The sequence below is a fragment of the Coturnix japonica genome, chromosome 1 (genome assembly GCF_054131305.1).
Source record: "Coturnix japonica strain WE chromosome 1, WE-NBRP24, whole genome shotgun sequence".
In the NCBI taxonomy this organism is placed as follows: domain Eukaryota; kingdom Metazoa; phylum Chordata; class Aves; order Galliformes; family Phasianidae; genus Coturnix; species Coturnix japonica.
The window spans coordinates 179,188,967-179,210,535 of NC_140663.1; the positions used below are offsets into that span (position 1 = coordinate 179,188,967).

At 53.6% G+C, this 21,569-nt stretch overlaps 1 protein-coding gene across 2 annotated transcripts in view; it reads right to left on the reverse strand.

Annotated features, from left to right (window-relative positions):
• Positions 1-21,569, reverse strand: part of DCHS1 (dachsous cadherin-related 1) — a 69,649-nt gene that overhangs the window by 24,542 nt on the left and 23,538 nt on the right. For both annotated transcript variants that reach the window (XM_032442289.2, XM_015852535.3), the window contains exons 2-4: positions 17,890-19,698; positions 1,410-1,598; positions 858-1,089 (exon numbers count right to left, since the gene is read on the reverse strand). In XM_032442289.2, the coding sequence (XP_032298180.2) occupies positions 858-1,089; positions 1,410-1,598; positions 17,890-19,641 (2,173 nt within the window). In that variant the 5' untranslated portion in view covers positions 19,642-19,698. The remainder of the gene's footprint in view (positions 1-857; positions 1,090-1,409; positions 1,599-17,889; positions 19,699-21,569) is intronic.

Consider the following 21,569-nt stretch of genomic DNA (forward strand, 5'->3'; position numbering starts at 1 on the left):
CCCTGGGGAAGTCTCCTGAAATTCTTCCTTCTCAATCTCAAGCCCAGCCCCAGCTAAGCAGCTGTGAGGGCTGCAGTAAGCAAGGCAGAGAGCAAGTCTTGGGGAAGGGGAAGGATGGTGTAGGATTTCAGAGGTGGGGTACAGGGAGAGAGCCAGGGTACAGCAAGGGCAGGTTGGATCTGTGCTGCAAGGAGGCTCCTGGAAGAAATACAGAGCTGAATGACCTTCCTAAACAGGAGGCTGCCCTGTGTTAAGGTGGCCAATAGGCACGTTTCATCCCAGACACATTCTGTCAGTCTGGGGACTAGTATGGGGAGACCTGATGCCTGTAGTGAGCACAGGGTACCACCCTGTCCTTCTGAGAGCCCCTGGCATCACACAACCGTGTACACACTTCTCAAAGCAGAAACTGTTCTGGCTTTGGTGGCCAAAGAAGGCAAACACTGAGGAGTCAATGAGAAAGGTTAGATTAGGAGAGAGGAAGACTAGGAAGACTAGGAGGAAGAGTAAAGTGAGCAGGGGAAGGGAGGGAATTTGGTAGGGGCAAAAATCTATGGAGGATACAGCTTGATGGGGCAAAGCAGGCGCTGTGCAGGAGGAAAGGTGTAGTGAGTCTGGGATGACAATGAAGAAGAGGAAAGAAGAGAGCAAGCAGAAGAAATAAGGAGTCACAAACTGAGAATGGGATGCCAGAGGATCAAGAAGCCAGAACAAAGATGGGATAGGAGAGCAATAGACATTCTGGTAGCATCATGTACATCTGAAATGGCCAAGCAGTAACTGTCAGACTGGTCTTCACATTTTCCTGCATCACACTGCTTGGTGCTGCCCCTGGCTGGCCATGAGCTCACTCTCACCTGTGTCCTTGTTGAGGGAGAAGAGGGGGGGGGAGTTCCCCAGCACAATGCGATAGGTCACTTTCCCATGTATCCCTTCGTCCTTGTCGTGGGCAGTAACACGCAGCACAGCGGTACCCGGCATGCTCTGTGTGCTGATGCTGGCAGCATACTCCAGTGGGTAGAACACCGGCCGATTGTCATTTATGTCCTCCAGGAAAACCTTCACATACACCATGGAGTTCAAGCCACCCTGTGGAAGGACCATAGAACCATAGAATGGCTTGGATTGGAAGGGATCTCGAGGATAAACAGGTTCCAATCCCCCTGCTGCAGGCAGGGTTGCCAACCACTAGATCAAGTACTAGACCAGGTTGCCCAAAGCTCCATCCAACCTGGCCTTTAATATCTCCAGGGATGAGGTATCCAGAACCTCTTGGGGAAACCTGTTCCAGCAGCTCACTGCCCTCTCAGTGATTAGAGACGGGGCAAAGAGCAGGGCAAGAGCAACTATATCTTCTGTATGGTGTTAAGACAGCAGCACTGCATACCCACGACCTCTGCAGCACTCACCCCATCGACAGCAGTGATGGTGAAATCATAAGCAGACGTGCCCTCGTCGCGGTCCAGAGGCTGCGCAGTGCACAGATGCCCTGTGTGCTTGTCAATGCTGAACTGCGTTGGGACCACACTGCCGATGCCAGAACCAAGAGAGTAGGAAAGGGACCCAAACAAGCCGCTGTCAGCATCAGTAGCTGTCACCTGCATGGGGGAAGGCACTATGTGAGCAAGGGAGAACCAATGAGACCAGCAGCCTGAGCAGATGGACCCAGCCCAACACCACCATCACCTCCACCTCCACCACCCACTGCTGCCCTCCATTCCACGGCCCACAACCACTGCACAGCTCTCAAGACTGGCCACACTGAAGCAGACTGACCATTATTCCTCAGCCCTGCCATCAGCCCTGATGCATCAGAAACAGTGCTGCCAGCAGGAGCAGAGAGGTGATAAAACCCCTGTACTCAGCTCTGGTGAGGCTGCACCTTGAGTTCTGCATCTGGTTTTGAGCCCCTCACTGCAAGAAAGACATTGAGGCCCTAGAACGTGTTCAAAGGATGGCAACCAAGCTGGTGAGGGGTCTGGAGCACAATGGGGCCATATGAGGAGAGGCTGCAGGAGTTGGAAATGCTCAGCCTGGAGGAGGCTCAGGGGAGACCTCATTGCTCTCTGTAACTTCCTGAAGGGAGGTTGCAGTGAGCTGGGGGCCGGCCTCTTCTCTCATATCATTAATGATAGGACTAGAGGGAATGGTTTCAAGCTGCGCCAGGGGAGATTCAGGCTGGACATTAGGAAATATGACTTTTCAGAAAGGGTGGCCAGGCACTGGAATGAACTGCCCAGGGAGGGGGTGGAGTTACCAACCCTGGGGGTGTTCAAGGAACGCCTGGATGTTGTGTTGAGGGACGTGGTTTAGTGGGAGCTATTGGTAATAGGTGAACAGTTGGACTGGATGATCTTTTAGGTCTTTTCCAACCTTGGTGATTCTGATTCTTGTCCTACAACACAAGGTGACTCCCATTGCAGCACTCCCTGGATGGCCCATGGGTGCCTGGAGCAATGTGCAGGCAGCAGTGGGGCACACTGGGGTCAGCTTGTGCTGGCAGGTCCCCAAAAGAAGACTCGGGGCTGGGGAGCACAGGCTGTCAGACTCACATGAGCTGCTCCACGCTCGCTGTCTGCAGTGCGGCCACAGGTGTCTGCACACCAGGGGTGGTTTGTTCCAGGTGCAACCTCCGTTCTCACACCCCTGGGGCAACATCCGTGACCCAGATCCACTGACTTCCCTTAGCAAAGGAAAAGGCTGTATGGGAGGGGGTGCAGAAAAGCACACATGCCAAAAATGTAGCAGCCAAGCATCCCCACTGCACCCAGCCCGAGCAGCCAGCCAGGGACAACCCATGCTTTTGCAGCTGCTAGATTTGGCCTTCTGCTTGTTCTCTTCTGCAGGCTTGTTGTAAGCTGGGAAGAAAAGCCTCCTTCCCCACGTCCCAGGTTCCATCCCGTCCTCGGAGCTCTGTGCCCAGCACCCCTGGGCTATGAGGAATTCCAGGGCTGGCACTGCCCTCTGGCAACTGGGCCCACCCAAACCTGAGGCACAGGTTTTACAGCAGTACAGACACAGCAGGGGGATTAAAACAGCTCCTTGCCTGCAAGGTCCCACTCTGCCTTGGGCTCCCTGCAGCTCAGCCTAGCAGAAAACAGCTTTCCCTGACCGCAGCATCACTGTCCGTGGCTCGTCCACCAGCTGGGAGCTCTGAGTGGAGAACAAAGCTGGAGCGCGGAGCCAGGAGGGAGGCAGCTGGGCCAGGCCCGGGTGAAGTGGAGTTCAGGCCTCGTCAGCCACAGCTCCTCCCAGCAGCAGCGCTGGGGCCTCGGCTCCCGTGAGCAAGAAGCGCAGGAACGTTGCACACGCGCCAAGGAAAGGGCCCAGCTGGGGGCTACAAACAGCTCCTTCCTACGGGCAGGGCCCCCAACCTGAGCCGCTACCAGATCCTCCGAGATGGAGAAACAACCGGATAGCGCAGCGGCTGCTGGGCCAGGGAAGGCAAAGTGAAGCAGGAGGAGACACATCCCCTCCATCAGACCTCACCTTCTTACCCCTGGAGCAGAGGCAGCAGCTGGGGGAGCCCCTCACCAGCTCTACAGCCCAGCACCCACAGCCCCTGGGAGGGGGGTCAGCACCTGCAGCACCCCCATCAGCCCTCCTGCATGGAGACCTGGGCTCACCTTTGTGGGAGAGGGGAAAAGCTGAGAGCACACCAACCACGAGCACTGTGCTCCAGCCATGAGCTCTGTGCTCCAACCATGAGCACCATGCTCCAACCATGAGCGCTGTGCTCCAGCCATGAGCGCTGTGCTCCAACCATGAGCTCTGTGCTCCAACCATGAGCGTTGTGCTCCAACCATGAGCTCTGTGCTCCAACCACGAGCACCGTGCTCCAACCATGAGCGCTGTGCTCCAACCATGAGCTCTGTGCTCCAACCATGAGCGTTGTGCTCCAACCATGAGCTCTGTGCTCCAACCACGAGCACCGTGCTCCAACCATGTGCGCCGTGCTCCAACCATGAGCACTGTGCTCCAACCATGAGCGCTGTGCTCCAACCATGAGCGCTGTGCTCCAACCATGAGCACCATGCTCCAACCATGAGCGCTGTGCTCCAACCATGAGCGCTGTGCTCCAACCATGAGCTCTGTGCTCCAACCATGAGCGCTGTGCTCCAACCATGAGCTCTGTGCTCCAACCATGAGCGCTGTGCTCCAACCATGAGCTCTGTGATCCAACCATGAGCGCTGTGCTCCAACCATGAGCTCTGTGCTCCAACCACGAGCGCTGTGCTCCACACAGAGGGATGGATTTGCTCCTCAGCCCTATGGCGCTGCTGGGAGTCACAGCAGGGATCAGGATTCCTCCTTTCTGCAGAGCACTCACAGCCTCAGGTGCTGTGACAGCAGTCTGTCCAGAACACACTCTGGGGGACTGACCCCACTGCCTCCCTCTCCGTTCAGCCTCTTCCCTCTCTCCTGTCCCAGCTCCCTCTAATGCAGCACCAGCAGCACTGGGTTAGAGATGCTTGGAGTTCCTGGTCCAAGGAAGCTGAATGTGTTCAAGGCCAAGCTTGATGGGTTTCTGGGCAGTCTGATCTAGTCGTTGACAACCCTATCAAAGGTAGGGGGTTGGAACTAGATGATCTTTGAGGTCCCTTCCAACCTGAGCCATTATATCATGATTCTACCATGAAGATCTGGCACAGGGAGTTCAGGGCAGGGTTTGGCTGTCTGCAGAGGTTAACGGGGCAGGCTGGGCAGAAGCCACTGAGTGCATAACATCACTGTGTGCAGCACAGCATGAGTATCTGGTTTGGAGAGCCACAGGTGAAGTGCAGCATGAGTCTGGATGGGATGACTATAAACCTGTGTCATTCACATCAGAATCCATCTAGAGACTCAAGCATCAAGCTGAGGCTGTCAGGGAGCAAGAGGAAGGTGTTAAGTGAGGGATCTAACGATAAGGACAGTTAGCAGCAGCTGGGATTGCTCATCTGAGAGCATAAATCTGACCTCTCACATTGCTAAAACATTTATTTGAGTTACCTGTACTCTGGCTCCATGCTGAATATCACACCAGGAGAACTGCCCTGTATCACTGCACTCCAGCTGTGTGCCACGATAGTGTTTACCTGGTGGCACTCAAAGCCACTGCAGATGGAAACACAACTGAAATGGTTAAGCTGCTATGATGGCCAGGATGGGCACCATGTGGCAAATTAGTAACATCTTTCCTTCAAAATGAACCGCTTATCACTCCCAAGATACTCTAAAACGCGTGTCAGCTGCTTTAAAGCACTGTACAGTGAGAAGCTCTACAGCACACTACATTGTCTGGCCAGGGATGCTGGTATTTCCAGAACAGCCCAACCTTCCCTGTACTCTCACAGTCTCTGTCCTAAGACAGTTCCGCAGAGGAAGTGATTTGAACTCCAGCTTTCTGCCACAGGAGCTGGCTGGGGTTTTGGGAACAGGGGAGAAGCAGAGGAGCTCGCACTATTACACAGCATAATACTATTTCCCTGGCTGCTCTCTGGTACTCGGAGCCATCTCCCTGCAGGAGTGCCTCATAGCAGCCTGGCATCAGAGGCCAGCATCTACCTGGCTGTAGAGCCAAGGCATGCTCACAGACATTCTCCATTCATGTGTGCTTGGCAGTCCGCCTCACCACCCTGCTGCACTGCCTCAGGAAGCAGCGACTGCCTGTGAACAGAGCTCTAGCACAAGCCCTGTGTGCAGGCAGCGTCCCCCAGAGCTGCACGCTGTGATAGCCATGGCCAGGTCCCATAACAGGCAGTAACACCTCCTACGTCCTGCAGCATACCTCAGCCCTATCCACCTCTTGTGTCCCATGCAGCTCCACCATGTCCTAGGCCCCCATATAGATGGCTGCATGAATTCTCTGACTGCTACCTGTCTGTCTGGATCCCTACTTGTGTGACCTCTTGTAGGGAACTGCTTCAGCAGGTGGTTGGACTCAATCACCTTTTGGGGTCCCTTCCAGCCCCTGTGACCCTGTGGCCCCAACCTACTGAGCTGTGCTGACAGCACCTTGGTTCAGGGCCAGCCAGAGCTTGTTGCTTTCCAGCAGGTAACAGAAACGCACTTTGCCCTGGAATTCCTTGATTCTGGGCACTGTGATGCTGAACTGTGTAAGTTAAAAATCCAGCTACTCTCATTCACAGTGAAAAATCCACCACAGGACTTAAAGCACAAGGACATTGATGACAACCCAGTAAGTCCCTGGAGTTGAAGCTGAGACGGTGTGCCAAGGAGGCACCTGTACCATGAAATAGTAGTGCTCATGATGCTAAAGGGAGCAAGGAAGGAGAGTACCAGGATACAGACAAAGCAAGACATCAGCTTCTACAGGAACCTGGTAGGTGTAAGGGATCCCATGAGCAGCAGCTCTAAAGGCTGGAAGAACTCAAGAAAGCAGGACGGCATCCTCCAAGCACAAGAGCAGTCCAGCCAGTACTTGTGAGAAACAGGGACCAGTACCAGGACACTGCCTTGGCGAAGCAGAGACCTTGGGCAAGGCTGCAAAAAGGCAGTGTATGGGAGGCGGGCACAGAGGCAAGATACAAAGAAAGAATTTATAAACATTGCCCAGGAATGCAGTGTTGGTGTCAGGAAAGTCAAAGTTCAAGTGGGGCTGAGACTTGTGAAGAAAACTGAGGATGAGAGGAGCTTCCACCACTACACTGGTAGTAAGAGGCTGAATAACAGCTTACTGCTGAATAGGGGAGTGATTTAGTCACAGCAGACACAGGTGAGACTGATGCTCAGTGCTTCCTTTACTTCAACCCTGACCTAAAAAAAAGCCTCCCAGGCCCTCCATGCTTAATGAAACAGTTTGGAGAACTACTAGAAAGAGACTAGAACAAAGTCAGTATTATTTCAGTGAACCAACATGAATCCATTGAACCCACCCAACAGGCTACATCCAAGGGTGATCACACAAACGGACTTTCAGAACTGCTCTTTCAAATTTGGCAGAGACGAGGGGAGAAGGCAAACCAGCTTCAAAAAAAAGACCAAGAGGATGAGTGAGGGAGCTGCCTTGTTGACTGTCCCACTTTGGTCTGTGGAGAAACCACGGAGCAAATCCTCCTGGAGTACATGTTTGTCCACATACGAGACTGAGAGGGCAACAGCCAGAACAGACTGTGATAAAATCATGCCCGAGCAGACTGCTTGCTGTGATCCAGGGCCCAGATCTGCGTGCTTTGTAGGGACTTATGTCAGTCTGTGGGTACCCTGGGGTTTGAGTGTAATGTGTATGAGTTGGGCTCAAGGATCCTGAAGCCCAGAGAGATCCCTCCCAGCTTCCACAATCTGGGACTCTGGCAGCAGCTGCCCTGCAAGGAGGGAGCTGCAGAGGGACCAGGGCTTGCTCAGCCTTCAGGAGAGCTTTGACCTAGCAGCAACCCATCAGCTCCCATGGGGAGGTTATGCACAGACAGAGCCTGGCTCTGCACAGTGCTTCACAGCAGTGCTTGGCATCCAGTATAGCCCTGGATTTGATGCAGACAGTCCAGTCAGTTCCAGTTGTAGCTTCTCTCCCTTATCTTTTCTTAGTCATACATAGACCAGTTCACAGCTCTTCCTCTGAACCTGTATAATCCTTCCCTGTGGGCAAATACAAGATATTTGGGAGGGCTCCAGCAACACAGTCCATAAATCCCTGTCAAACTTATGGGTAAGGGGCTGCAGGACTAGCTGGGTTTCCCTCAAATACCTGCAACCCCACAATAAGCTAAGAGCCTTGTGACCAGCCGCAGACACGTACCATCCCACTACACCCAACATGTTTGCCCCACTATGGGGGCCTGCAGTTGCCTTCACTTCCATAACCCACAGCAGGACTCACAGCGTGCTGAGATGCTGTGGGGAACAGCAACAGACACAGACTCCCAGCAGGTTTTCCCAACAGAATCTACATCACCCAGATACACAGAAATGTCCACTGCCAGCAGCAGAGCTTTAGCACAGCCAACACTCAGCGGTGTCACACAGCAGAACGCGCCCATTCCCATGCTCATTGCCCATTCCCTTCATCTCACTTGCAGGCTGCCTCTCTTTTGCCATGCTGCGATCACCCTGGGACCATCTCTAACACCTCCCAAAGTTCTTTTATGCAGAATTCGGCCCCAGGTGTTTTCACAGTTCCAGAATTCCCAGCGTCAATTTTTCATACCATTGTTTCCCTTTCCAGGTTCTGTAAGGGTAGAGCCCCCTTTGGCTGAGAGCTCCAAGGTGATGTACAGCCAAATAGAACAAATACTCCTTGGAGGAGGGAGGAGGAAGCAGGAACCCCTTTCTCAAGGGCCATGAGAGATCCAGTGTATCTGGCTCAGAACAGACTTACACTGATCTAAAGAGGCAGCACTGGCTTCCCAGTGTATAAATGCCACCAGATCCTGCAGGATCAGTCACTGCCAGAGCCAGGCTGCATGGGCCATAGCCACCCCTCTGCCTACAAACAGCACGGATGCTCTTTAAAGGAAGATGAGACAGGACTCGCATGTAACAGGCAGTGCCCTCACTGACAGGCACAGTGCCCCACAGCCCAACATAACGGTGCTGCTAATGGGGCCCGCTGACAGACCTGGGCAAAATGAACAACAAACCAGGTCCAGGTCCAGAGCAAGGTAAGGACAAGTGTAGACAAAGCCAGAAACAGAACTGGGGTTAAGGCTAAAATACACCCCCAAGGGGATTTATCCCAATAGATGAGCTGTCTAAAACATGGGTTTGGGGTCTATTTAAGATGCAGGATTTAGGAACAGGGCTGGAGGTGAATATACTAACATAATCTCAGCCAGGCTTTGGTGCCAGACCTGATCCTAAACAGAGTCCCTGGAACAGCAGGCAGATGATGTGGGCAGGGGGTCCCAGGTGAGGCTTATCAGGGTGATTAAAGCCCGTCAGTGCTCTCAGGGCCCCGTCATTCTCCACCATCTGCCTCTTCTAGGAAGGTCTTGGTTTGTGCGATGTCAGTCCCACGTGCTCTATAGCTTGTACTACTGAGCCAAGATCTTGCAGCCAGGTTATAGAAGAGTAATGGTCAGAAGGATTCTGCTCCCTTCATTAATTGATTATTCAGCCCTGGTTCATACCTGAACTCTGAAAAGATAGGCTGGCGACTCCAAGGTTATTTGGAAATACATTTCATGCCTGTTTTGGCTTTGTTTTGTTGTTTTGTTGCTTTCACAGTTTTTTTTTGTTTTGTTTTTTCCCGTTTCCTTCTTACATCAGACAAGGGAAATAATAGAACACAAGGCCGCTCTGAGCAACACGCTGTGCAGCAGCATGGACAGTAAGGAAAAAGCTGGTGGAAGGGAACGAAGGCTTTGCTTCCTGAAAAACAGAGCAAGAGGTGGAAGGAGCAGGGGGAACTGAAAGAGGGTGTGCTCCTCTGCTATGGTGGACCAGCCTGTACCAGGAGTAAGCATCACAGTGCTGCCTAAGGAAGCAGCCTAGATCCAGCTGGAGACTGGGCCCTCACACCAACAGCATCCCTAAGGGAAAAGCTGTGTTTCACTGCAGCCTTTAGAGACCAAGTGTTCACTATAGGCAGCTGTTAATCAGTGCTGCAGCCATGCTCCAAAGTAGGATGGGGAAAGGGGACAAAGACACTCACATGCTGATAGTGGCTGAGTGGGCCCTTACAGAGATCCCCAGTGGGATGTTCTGTGGATCTGACAGCCCCTCCATGTCTGCTGTGTAAATGTGTGTGTGACTGCACAAAGGATGAGCATCTTAACTCCGTATGCACATCGAATTGTGAGTATTTATTGAAGTGATTGGCCAGACGCTGTGTAATCAGAACTAGGAATATCACAATAATTTGTGAATGCTGGTATGGAAAAGGCACACAGCAGGAGAAATGTGCTAATTGCAAAGCACCAAGAAAAGAAAGGTGTTAAAATAAAATAGCTGTAGTTTGGCAGAACAACCATCTCTGTGCCAGGAAGGAAACCCGGGGAGAGAAGGGATGAAAGGTGAAGGGAAAAAGATGAGGATGGTAAAAGTAAAGAGAACTGCATTGTTTGGTGGCAGTGTATATATGTACCTCTCCTATGAGGAAAGGTTGAGGGAACTGGGCTGGTTTGGTTTGGAGAAGAGAAGAGAGGGAGACCTCATTGTGGGCATCCAGTACAAGAAGGGAGCGAATAAAAGGAGGGGGAATGGCTGTTTGTGAGGGTGGGCAGTGATAGGACAAGGGGGAATGGATTTAAAGTGAGACTGGGGAGGTTTAGGTTGGATCTTAGGAGGAAGTTTTTCCCCCAGAGGGTGGTGACGCACTGGCACAGGTTGCCCAAGGAGGCTGTGGATGCCCCATCCCTGCAGGCATTCAAGGCCAGGCTGGATGTGGCTCTGGGCAGCCTGGGCTGCTGGTTGGTGACCCTGCACACAGCAGGGGGTTGGGATGGATGAGCACTGTGGGCCTTTGCAACCCAGGCCATGCTGTGATTTCATGAGCATATTGGTGAGATGCACCAGCACCACCATTATGTTAAAATGTCAGGTAAAGAAAAGGAATTGGGAGAAAGAGACAAATATAAAATGTACTATTTCTTTCCTAGAATGAATGCAATTGAAATGGCACGTGCCCCTGGAGACCCAAGAACGTGTTGAGGAACTCAGGGGAAGAACCCGATGCTGTGCTTTCAAGACTTTTCCTTGATAGAGACTGCTATCACCGAGGGGCTCACAAAGTACAACTTGGGGCATTTTCCAATGAAATCACTAACTGACCACCGTAAATACATGACAAGCTTGTGTTTGCATTCAGCTCCCAGATGTACTGGAATCTGGCCAGGGATCTCAAAGACAATACGAAGGACTGCTGCTGAATGATCCAAGGACCTGCTGACACGGAATTACGTGGAGAAGGGCAAGGTAATGAATCCCTGCTTTGCCTCAGACTTCACCTACAAGTGGATGCTGCCTTCCCGGACCTCAGGAAGGCACTTGGCACCGTCCCCGTAAGATCTTCACAGACAAACTGCTGACGTATGGACTGGACGAGCAGACAGTGAGGAGGGCTGAGAAAAGGCTTAATGGTAGAACATGGAGGGAAGTGATCAGCAATGCAAAAGTCTAATTGGAGGCCAGAAATGAGCACCACAGGGGTCAGTACTGAATCCAGCCCTGTGTCACACCTCCATTTCCGATTTGGATGATGGGCAGCGTACCCTCAGCAAGTCTGCAGGTGACACAAAGCTGGGAGGACTGGCAGATAGAGCAGCTTCATGCTGGCATCCAGAGGGACTGTGACAGGCTGGAGAAACAGGCTGACAGGAACCTCCCAGAACTGAACAAGGACAAAGTCCTGCCCCTGGGGAGGGGCAGCCCCAGGCATCAGGATGTGCTGGGACCACCCATCTGGAAAGCAGCTGTGCAGAAAGGACCTGGGAGTCCTGGTGGATGCAATGAACACGAACCAGCAACGTGCCCTTGCTGCCAAGATGGGTCTTGCTGCCCCCAGCTGTGTTAGGCCCAGCACTGCCGGTAGGTCAAGGAAGACCTGCATAATGGAGGACCTGTCTAGTCTACAGAAGAGAAGATGCATGGAGAACATCATGAACGTGTATGAACATCCAAAGTGAACATCATGAATGTGTATGAACATCCCAAGTGGCAGTGCAAGGATGCCAGAGCCAGGATCTCTTCTGTGGTGCCCACTCTTAAGATAAGAGGCAATGGGCACAAACTGGAACACAAGAAGCACTTCTTTACTGTGCAGGAGACTGAATACACAACTGGGCAGAAGGAGAACCTCATGGAACTGCTGTGGCTGAAGTAGCGGAAGTGAATGGCAAAAAGCAGCAAGATGCTGCACAGTTAGGGGAAAAGAAAGCACAGTGCAAATATCAGGGAGCTGTGACTGCTTTGAGGGAAGGAGTGCACAGACCAGGTGTGCATCTCCCGACTGCACAGAGAACTGGGAGGACAAAGATGGGCACTAAAGAATTTAGGCCTTATTTCACCTACCTCCTCCTAAACCTCTGGCAAGATGGGATGGAAGGGAGTGGAGTCAACGGACCACAAAGCTCTTATGATTCCCTCAAAGGAGAAGGAGAGAGGTGTCCCACACTGGAGTTTTCAGCAGTATGACTTTGAGCAAAGGCTTCTCCCTCCACCGGATCCATCTGCAGGGCATTACCAAAGCCCCTTGCCCTCCTGGCCTTACTGCTCAACCATGTGTCCCCCCTTCACAGTCCGCAGTGCACAAAAGGGATGGAGTCCTTCTCAGCAGCCATTCTCTGGCTGTCCTCCCCATCTCCAGTAAGCACTGTCAGCAAGCAGGGAGCTCATCTGGAGCCCTGCCCTGGCTGGATCTCTGCTACGCACATGTTACGCTGCGGCTTTGGCAAACATCTGGCTCTGGGCTCCCGCCCCTCAGAGTGACGGCTCTTGGTGGGAGAGAAGGGGAGGCTGGCGCCAGTGTGGTCAACGATCCCACGCACGGCTCCCATTGCTTGAGTGTGTGCCAGGCATCCTGCCCTCCCCAGCCCTGGCACAGATGCTGACCAGCTAAAAGCAGCCAGGGAGCGGCCACGGCTGCTATTTCAGGAGCTGTCTCTGGCTCCAGGGTTGTGTCTCAGCCTCCAGCATGCTCAGGCCTCAGAGGAATGAACGGGGTCAGGGTTCGGCCCCAGTGATTGTCCAGCACGCGTGGCAGAGCCGAGGGTCAGAGCCTGAGGCTGCAGGATGCACCACATCCGGGGGGGCTGCTCTGCACAGCTGCAGGCACTGCAACGCCTGCACCACTGCATCCCGCAGCTACAGGGCACAGCAAGGCTCTGGCTGGCAGCCCCGCAGTCATAGTCCAGGCACGGGAAGGGGCAGGGCTGCAGCAGCAATACAAGAGTAAGTATGGAGAACAGGGCAGATGCTGCATTGAGATGTAGAAAACGCTTTGGTTTTGAGGAGGAGGGGAAGCAGCGCAATCACAGATACCAGCAGGGAAGTAGAATCCCAATGGAGGGTAAGGCTGGATGAGATCTGCAGGAACCTGAGGGTGAGCGCAACCACCCTGCGAGTCCCAGTGCTGCAGAGAGCAGGGCAACGTGAGGAGCAGAACAAGGATAAGCAGGGCTCACACACAAGCATCCAGGCGTCCTCTCTGTTGGAGCAGCAGAGAGAGAAAATGAGAGCTGTAGCATAGAGCTAAAGGGCACTGGGAACCTCAGCAGAGCAGAAGAGTTTGGGTGCTGAGCAGGAGAGAAGATAGAACTGCAATAAAAGTCCAAAGGGGATTCAAGCAGGGCAGCAGCAGCGTAGGGTAGGATGTGAGAGGGTCTGGATGCAACCTGCTGGGGCCACCGATGCTAAGGACTTCAAAGTGGGGTGCTGGGCTGGGATTTGGCTGCACAGAGCTCAGGCAGGGAGAGCTGGCAGATCATGTCTACACAGCAGGACAGGACACGGTCAGGCAAGATGGATGAGTAAGATTGGAGCTTGGTGTAGCAGAGGGAGAACAGCAGAAAGGGATGGGGAGCACGGGATGCTGGGGTGCCCCAGGGCCTTGCCCGTGAGGGAGAGCACTGCCAGTGAGAACTGTCCTGGGGGGAAAAAAGCGAGGGTCCCTTGGGGGCAGACATCAGCAGCTGGCAGCAATCAAGGGGTGTGGAGAGAAGAGGAGGGAGCAGAGACTAAGGGAAGGGGAGGAGGAGAATGCTGTGGGGCTGGGGCTCTGCGAGGGGAGGAGCAGGGCTGGGCACTTTGGGGGGCAGCGTGCACAGGTGTGGGGCTGAGGATGGCATGGAGGAGGGAGGGTGTGAGCAAGGACTGTAGGAGAAAAGGGAGTTCTAGGGGACCTGGGGCCAAAGCAGAGCTGAAGGAAGAGGGGCAGCTGTGAGGGGGCTGGGGATCAGTGCAGAGGAAGGAGAGATCTGTGGAGGGGGCTGGGGGAGGAGCAGAGCATGGGGGGAGAGGAGCACGAGGGGCTGGGGCCTCTCGGCTGCAGTGGAAAAGCTGCTGCAGCTCCAGGGGAAATGCTACTTGAATTAATCATGGCGCTGGCTGCTGTGCCAAGCCCAGGAGGAGGCTGCTGGCAGCACAAGGAAATAACTTTCACAGGAATTTGGAACAAATGCAGCTCTTCTGGCGGTAACAACAGCACTCACCTCCCCCAAAACCTCCCTATGTACCAGCATCTCCCCCATGTCCCCTGTCCCTCTGCACCCCCAGACTCATCTGCACGATGCATGATGCGCTCCCTCCCCTCACGCTGATCCCTATCAAGCTCACAGGCAGCTCCTCATTTTGTCTCAGAAAGCCTGTCTTCCTATTTCAGAAGAGGAGGCCTGCTCTGTGTCGCTCAAAAACCTGGAAATAGGCTAATGCTAAAGCTCCTGTCCCAGGAAAATGAAAGCACACAGCAGCATCCTCCTGCTCTCCACTGCAGCAGTCAGTGACCACTAGTCCTCCTGCTGTTCTGGTCCTGGTGCGTGGCTGCTCCCTGTGTTCTCTCACAAATATTCATTGCCATCACTGATGCACCAGCACTATCCCTCAGGACTCTGTATTAGGGCAGCCTGCTTTAGCCTGCAGCACTTCATGCAGGTCGTGCTACATAGCGCACGGTACCAGAGGCTGTCCAAGCACCGCGCATGCAGCACAGCCAGCCCCACAGAACCACACAATTGTACTCAGGCTTTAAAGCTCATCAGAATTGTCCTAAAATCTGTAAGGAGAGGATCCCCGCTGTGAGTGCTGTCTGTCAGCTTTTGATTGCTGATGTTCTTCTTCCCTAACAATTGTGTGTAAGGCTGCAAGTGAAAGATGTAAACTCTGCTTCCAAAGTCATTAATACTGGACCTATATAGGAGTCAATAATTTACCATCTCATCTCATTCACACTTCAGTCAAATCTACCACTGCTCACAACATGGGGTTCGCACAACTCTCCGTCTATGCAGGCTGCCAGAGAACAGACAATGCTTGATTCAACTTAGAAAGTTAGAAAGGCCCAGAAGTAAAGTATCTGACCATGCATGCAGCTTGGTACAACGTCAATCCAACAGAATGCTTAAAACAAATATAGGCCAGCAGAATGAATTTATAACAGAACAAAGTTCCACATCATGTAAACACAGCACTTGAATGTGGTCTGATGAGCCCTAAAGCATCTATGCCCATCTCATGAAGTTCAACAAGGCCAAGCACAAGGTCCTGCAGCTGGGTCGGACCAGTCTGAAGCACAGATACAGACTGGGCAGAGAATGGCTGGAGAGCAGCTCTGAGCTGAAGGATTTGGGGATGTCAGTGATTAGAGACTCAACACGAGCCAGCAGTGTGCACTTGCAGCCCAGAAGGCCAACCGCACCCTGGGCTGCATCAAGAGAAGTGTGGCCAGCAGATCGAGGGAGGTGATTCTGCCCATCTGCTCTGCTCTCCTGAGACCCCACCTGGAGTACAGCACGCAGGTCTGCAGCCCCCAACACAAGAAGGGCAGGGAGCTGTTGGAGCAGGTCCAGAGGAGGGCCACAAAGATGATCACAGGGCTGGAGCAGAGGGCTGCACTATGGGGGCAGGCTGAGAGAGATCGGGCTCTTCAGCCCAGAGAAAAGGCTGCAGGGTGACCTTATAATGAGCGGCCTTCCAGTAGCTGAAGGGGCTACAGGAAAGCTGGGGAGAGACTTTTTATAAGGATGTGTAGTGACAGGATGAAGAGAAATGGTTTTAAACATGAAGAGGGTCGATTTAGAGCAGATATCAGGAAGAAATTATTTCCTGTGACGGTGCTGAGGTGCTGGCACATGTTGCCCATTGAGTCTGTTGATGCCCCCTGCCTGGAAGCACTCACGGCCAGGCTGGATGGGGCTGTGAGCAGCCTGGGCTATGGAAGGTGTCCTTGCCTACAGTGAGGGGTTGGAACTGGGTGAGCTGCAAGGTCCCTTCCAACCCAAACCATTCTGTGACTCTTTGATCTGTGTTACCAACTCACATCTGCACAGGGAATCAGACAACTGATTAGTGACTGCCCCCTGCTCTATTTTTTGATGGTGCTGTGTTCACTGCTTATTCAGTCTCCTTCTCTGCTTGTATTTTTCCCTCATCTCAGATTTGAACTCAGGTTTGCTATTTCCTATGCTCAGGCATATGCAGGGTTAGTTATGTAGGACTTGACCCATGATAAACATAAGCAATAAATAAATATTTTGAGATTCTTTTTCCTTCTCAGGTGCTCAGGCTTGTAACCTGCTCTGCTCAGCCCTGTTTGTACATCACACCCTGGTAGAGAGGATGGGATGTTGCTGGGATGCAGGAGACTTGCAGCTGGCACCCCGGTCATTACGTGGACTCTCCCCTATCACTCTGCCCTGCCCACAGAGAGCAGATGTCAATGTCCTGTGATAGACCAAGGCCTCCCATGGCTTCTCGCTTAGAAACTTGATGGTCTGATGGAGAACAAAACCCTTTCTGTTTTGCGTCAGCCTTGGCAACTGCCTTTGTCCTGCAGGACATGTCAGCAAAGGCTGCCCATGGCCTGGGCTCTCATAAGCATTATGCAGGTCTGGACCCTAAGGCAAGATGAGCCCTGATGCCTGCAAGTCACAGAGAGATGAAGGCAAGCAGGGGGAACAGCGGGTCTGTGCTGCTGCACACCTGATGTGGTGATGCTATGGAGCGTGGCACCAGCTGCTGGATGCTGTGGACCCTGAAGAGCCCATGGAAGCCCTCCAGGTCCAGGCAGGGGTGGCTGGACGGGGCAGCTCGGACTCTGGCTCCTTGCTCCAGCTCTGCCAGCTCCCCAGCCCGGCCTGTGCCTGCTGTGGCCCGGTGCTGAGTCGGCAGCCTGGCCAGCCTTCTTTCCCATATTCTCACATTTCCCGGCCCAGAGGAAGCAGCAGCAGATGTGTGTGCTGTTTGCTTTATGCCGAGGCCACGAGGGAGTTACCTGCGCTCAGCCCAGATGCGCTGCTTCCAAATGAAACAAGAGGGCCAAGCCAAGACCATCGAAACCCATCCAACCCCTCAGTCACTGCCGGCTGCTGGATGGCTGCCCCCCCTGTGCTGTGCGGCCATGATGGCTTCATTGCCATACCGACTCACCAGGGCCCAGCCCCGTGGCCCTACCAGCATCTTCATGGTGTCCCCAGTCTCGCACCTTCCCAGCTCCTGCAGGGTCCCACCTTCCTCCTGCCTGTTCCCACACCTGCAGCCAGCAGCCCAGCCCTCACTGCCAGCTCTGTTTCCAGCATGCCTTCCTGCCTTGCAGTAAGCAGCACTGAGCAGGATGGCACTGAGCACGAGAGGGGCCTGTGCTGGAGCCACCGCTGCTGAGCTGTCCCCACAGGCACCTGAGGCCTCCATGTTCCCCAGGGCAGCACCGCTCCTGCCCCGTGCCAGAGCCCATCGCCATCCCTGGCCTCCTCCTGTGCCAGAGCCCATCGCCATCCTTGGCCTCCTCCTGTGCCAGAGCCCATCGCCATCCCTGGCCTCCTCCTGACCTCCGTCCCAGCGTGGCCCCACCTCACCCCGCTCATCCCACAGGGACAGACCCCTGCTGCTCTGACAGACCTGCAGCTCATGCTGCTGCAATAGCTGGCACAGCTGAGCCCCCAGGAGTGATAACCGAGGGGCAGCAACCCCTCCCCGCCCAGCACTCACGTGTGCTCTCACTACACAGACTGATGCAGCACGTGCCTCCCAGCTCAAGTCCCAAAGATGCTGCTCCTGAAGTAATACAGCAGTGGCAGTCACGCATAACTAATGCCACTGTTCTCACCAAAGATATCACCCAGTATGCAGACAGTGTATAACCGTGCTCTGCCACACGTCCTGCTCGCATGAGGGAACACTTCTCTGCCTATCAAAACCATGAATTCTGCCCCAAACATCCTCCGGCAGCATCTCACACCTCCAACCTCCCCCAGCCCTGGCTGTGCCCTCCTCAGCTGGGCTCCTGACAGCTGTACCTACCTGTAGGAAGCAGGTTCCAACGGGGGTGTTCTCCTTCAGGGACACGTTGTAGAAGTTACTCCTGAACACCGGCTCATTGTCATTGACGTCCTGCAGGGCCACGAGCACCACGGCTGAAGAAGAGAGGGCCGGGGTTCCCCTGTCTGTGGCCAGCACTGTCAGCTGAGGCTGAGGATCCTTCTCGTAATCCAGTGGGGCAGCAGTGGTGATGATCCCTGTGGCGGGGTCAATGGCAAACCAGCTGGAGTGGGTGTCGTGGCTATGCATGATACTGTACTGCACCTCCCCGTTGGGACCCTGGTCTTTGTCTCGAGCGGTCACTTGCAGGACAAAGCTGCCTGGGTACACAACCTCGGGGATGCTCTGTTTGTACTCCTGCTGGTCAAAGAGCGGAGGGTTGTCATTGACATCTATCACCTGCAGCACAAAGGTGGATTCTGCTCGGAGCGGGGGTGTTCCCGAATCAGTAGCTGTCACTCGCAAATCGTAGGAGTCTCTTTCCTCCCGATCCAGAAGCTGGTCCACACAGATAAGGTAGATGATGTTGTCCTTCGTAGTGAGGGCAAACTTGCCATCCCCCCCCTCCAGAGTGACGTTGACGTTGGAGTACTCTCCATAATCTGGGTCAGAAACAGAGATGCGTGCCACGTACTGACCAGGCTGGGCTCCCTCCGAGATCTGAGGGGAGCCATCTTCGCTCAGAAAGATGATGGTCATGGTGGGCTGGTTGTCATTGTAGTCGCGCACATGAATAGTGACAAAGGCTGTGGTGACCTCAGGGTGGACAGCCCTGTCCCGTGCCTGTACCACCAGCTCATGCACCTTCCTGACTTCGTAGTCCAGACCCTTGTTGAGTTTGATGACTCCAGTCCGGGAGTCAATGGTGAAGTACTGGTCAGGATCACTCTGTCGCCGGTTGATCTCATAAATCACATCACCATTGTCTCCTTCATCCGCGTCAGATGCAAAGACCTGCAGGATGCTACTGCCGGGTTTCAAGTTCTCCGATATAAGAGTATGGTAGCGGCTCTGGTTGAAGGCAGGAGCATTGTCATTGATGTCCTGGATGGACACATCCAACGTCATTTGGCTGCTCCTGGGAGGAGAGCCCCCATCATAGGCTTCCAACACCAGGGAGTACGACGAACGGTTCTCCCGATCCAAGACATTGCTGACCACCAGGTCTAAATACAGGACCCCATTGGGTCCTCGCCGTGTTTCCAGACGGAAGGCCTGCCCCATATTGTCACCCTTAATCACATAGCCTTGGGTATTGAGCAGGCCACTGTCAGCATCAAAGGCTGGATCCAACGGAAATCTGCTGCCAACGGGTGTGTGCTCTGGGATCTGGAAAGTGCTGTGTTGCTTGGGAAAGGCTGGAGCATGGTCGTTGATGTCATTAACTTGGATATTCACTTCTACTGTGATGCCCTCTGGGGTAACAGCTATGAAGCTGTAATGATCCCGGGTCTCTCGATCAAGGACACGGGCTGTCTTGATGATGCCCCTGTTCTCATCTATCCACAAGTCAGTGGCGACTCCACTGCCCTCCTGTGCTGATATGAAGTACATGTAGGCACTGGTGCCGGGGGGCAGGCCAGCACTGATGTCCCCAATGATGGTGCCAGCTGGCTGCTCCTCATCTATTTGTAGATCCAGGGTGCCCAGCACAGCAGAGCCCTTCTCTGCTCTCAGGCCCCCAAGAATAAGCAGCTCCAACAGAAGCATGGCCGAGCCTTTCATCTGCTCCATTACGAGTAATTTGCAGAGCAGAAGGTTGCTTGATCTTCTTTGCAGCGCACTTTAATCCTGCAAGGAATGCAGACCAGAGGAGGCTGGTTACGAGGGAGCAGCAAACGAAGGACAGAATAAGAACGTGGGGAGGGAAAGCCTGCCAGGTACCTTCTGCTTCATTGCTCTGTATCATTTATCCCTCATGAGTCGGAAATTTGTTAGAGCAAAGGACGCTCAGAATGAAGGCCCAGGCCAGCACCTAATGTCACCAAGCAGAGCAAACCTGGCCATGTGCTGATGTTACCAGCTGGTACTCTGTCACATAGGGTTTTTTTTATCCTACACAGCCAAGCATTCTTGCAGCCTTCCTGGCAACACCGGAGCCAGCTGGTTCCTGTGCCTTTAACAACTGAATGCTTCCTGCAAAGCTGAGAAACAGTGTCTGCAAGACCACAGAGATTTTTGGACAAGCAGCAGCCTCGCACCTCTCTATCCTGAAAAATATGGTCTTAAACCTGGGAGTGATCCCAACGAGTGACCCTGCCGAACCCCCCTTCCCCAGTAGCTCACTTTCCATGACCACAGGGATTTAGGTTCAAAAAAAAACCGTGAAGTGCAAATCGGGTGTCCCTGGTGGGGTGCAGCAGAACCGGAATGGGCTTAGATCCAGAGAACAGTAAATCAGAATGGCTCTATTGCAAAGGACATACCCACAGCCAGGAATGCCCAGGATAAAACCCTGTCCTCCTAGGGCAGACAGGGCCCATTGTTTAGCCAGGAAAGGAGATCTGTGGATGCCCCAAGCTGGTACCATGGAGGGTGGTGGTGGTACAGCAGGAACGCAGCAACTCCCTCTGAACTGCCAGCTGCTCTGGCTCCTTCCCCGTCCCACACTCTCCACTGCTCACTCTCCTCCTTTGTCTCCTTCTCGCTGCTCCTTGTTCGTTCTGGCTCCTTCACTCCATTTCCCCCTGCTGTAGCTTCATTTCACTGCAGCAGTGGGGGAGGGACAAGAAGGGAGGAGCAGCTCCCTGCAGCAGCAGCACTGCTGGACACGCTGGACATACTGGCGGTACCCAAAGGCTGTGAGCCCCCCAGGGCTCTGCCCATCCTCCCTGCAAGCAGCCAGAGCAACTCCGCAGTCCAAGTGCTTGTGCACAACACCAGCCCCAGTGCCGCTCCGAGCCGCCGGTAAACGAGGCTTAGTGGTCTGCAGGGATGGCGGCAGCATGAGCTCACACTTGGACTCTCTTGAAAGCATTTGCTGCTGGTCCCATAACCACACTCAGGAGCAGCTCATGTCAGATGTAGGACAGCAGGAACCTCCCTGTCTCGGGGGACAGAGGTGGCTCACACTGCCTCATTTGGGGACTACAAATGGCAACCTTCATTCTGCACAGCTCTACAGCAGGGCCAGCCTTTCCTGAGAGATGGGGGACCATTATTTGTTGGCCCACTTTCCCACCTCAGGACAACCATTAGGTTGATTTTTTCTTGCAGAAATCATGGGTTGGTGACAGAAAGAAAAGTAAAAAGAAGTGTTTCCTACGTATATAAGAACAAGCGTTCACCTCAGTGGGCTACAGGAACTAGAAATCTATGCATACCCCCAGTGCCTGACGCCTATGGCAAGTAATGCCACACACTGTTCCTGCACCTCGCAAACATGAATCGTCGTTATCTCTCAGGAGCAGAAGTCCAAAGCAGTTACACATTGCTGAGGACTGCTGGCTGCTGAGCTGCACCAATTCAGTGGTCCCAGCCAAATCCACTGCTCTTCCTTTTGGGAGTTAATGAAACTTCCCCAGCTGAAGGTTAATTACACGCATCTAGAATTGGGAGGAAGGGGTCCAGATTTGCTTCTGTGATGCAGCTGCACCACCCTAACTGTAATCCAGATGCTCAGGTCATGGGAAGGTACAGGGCAGAGCTCAAAGCCCTGTAAG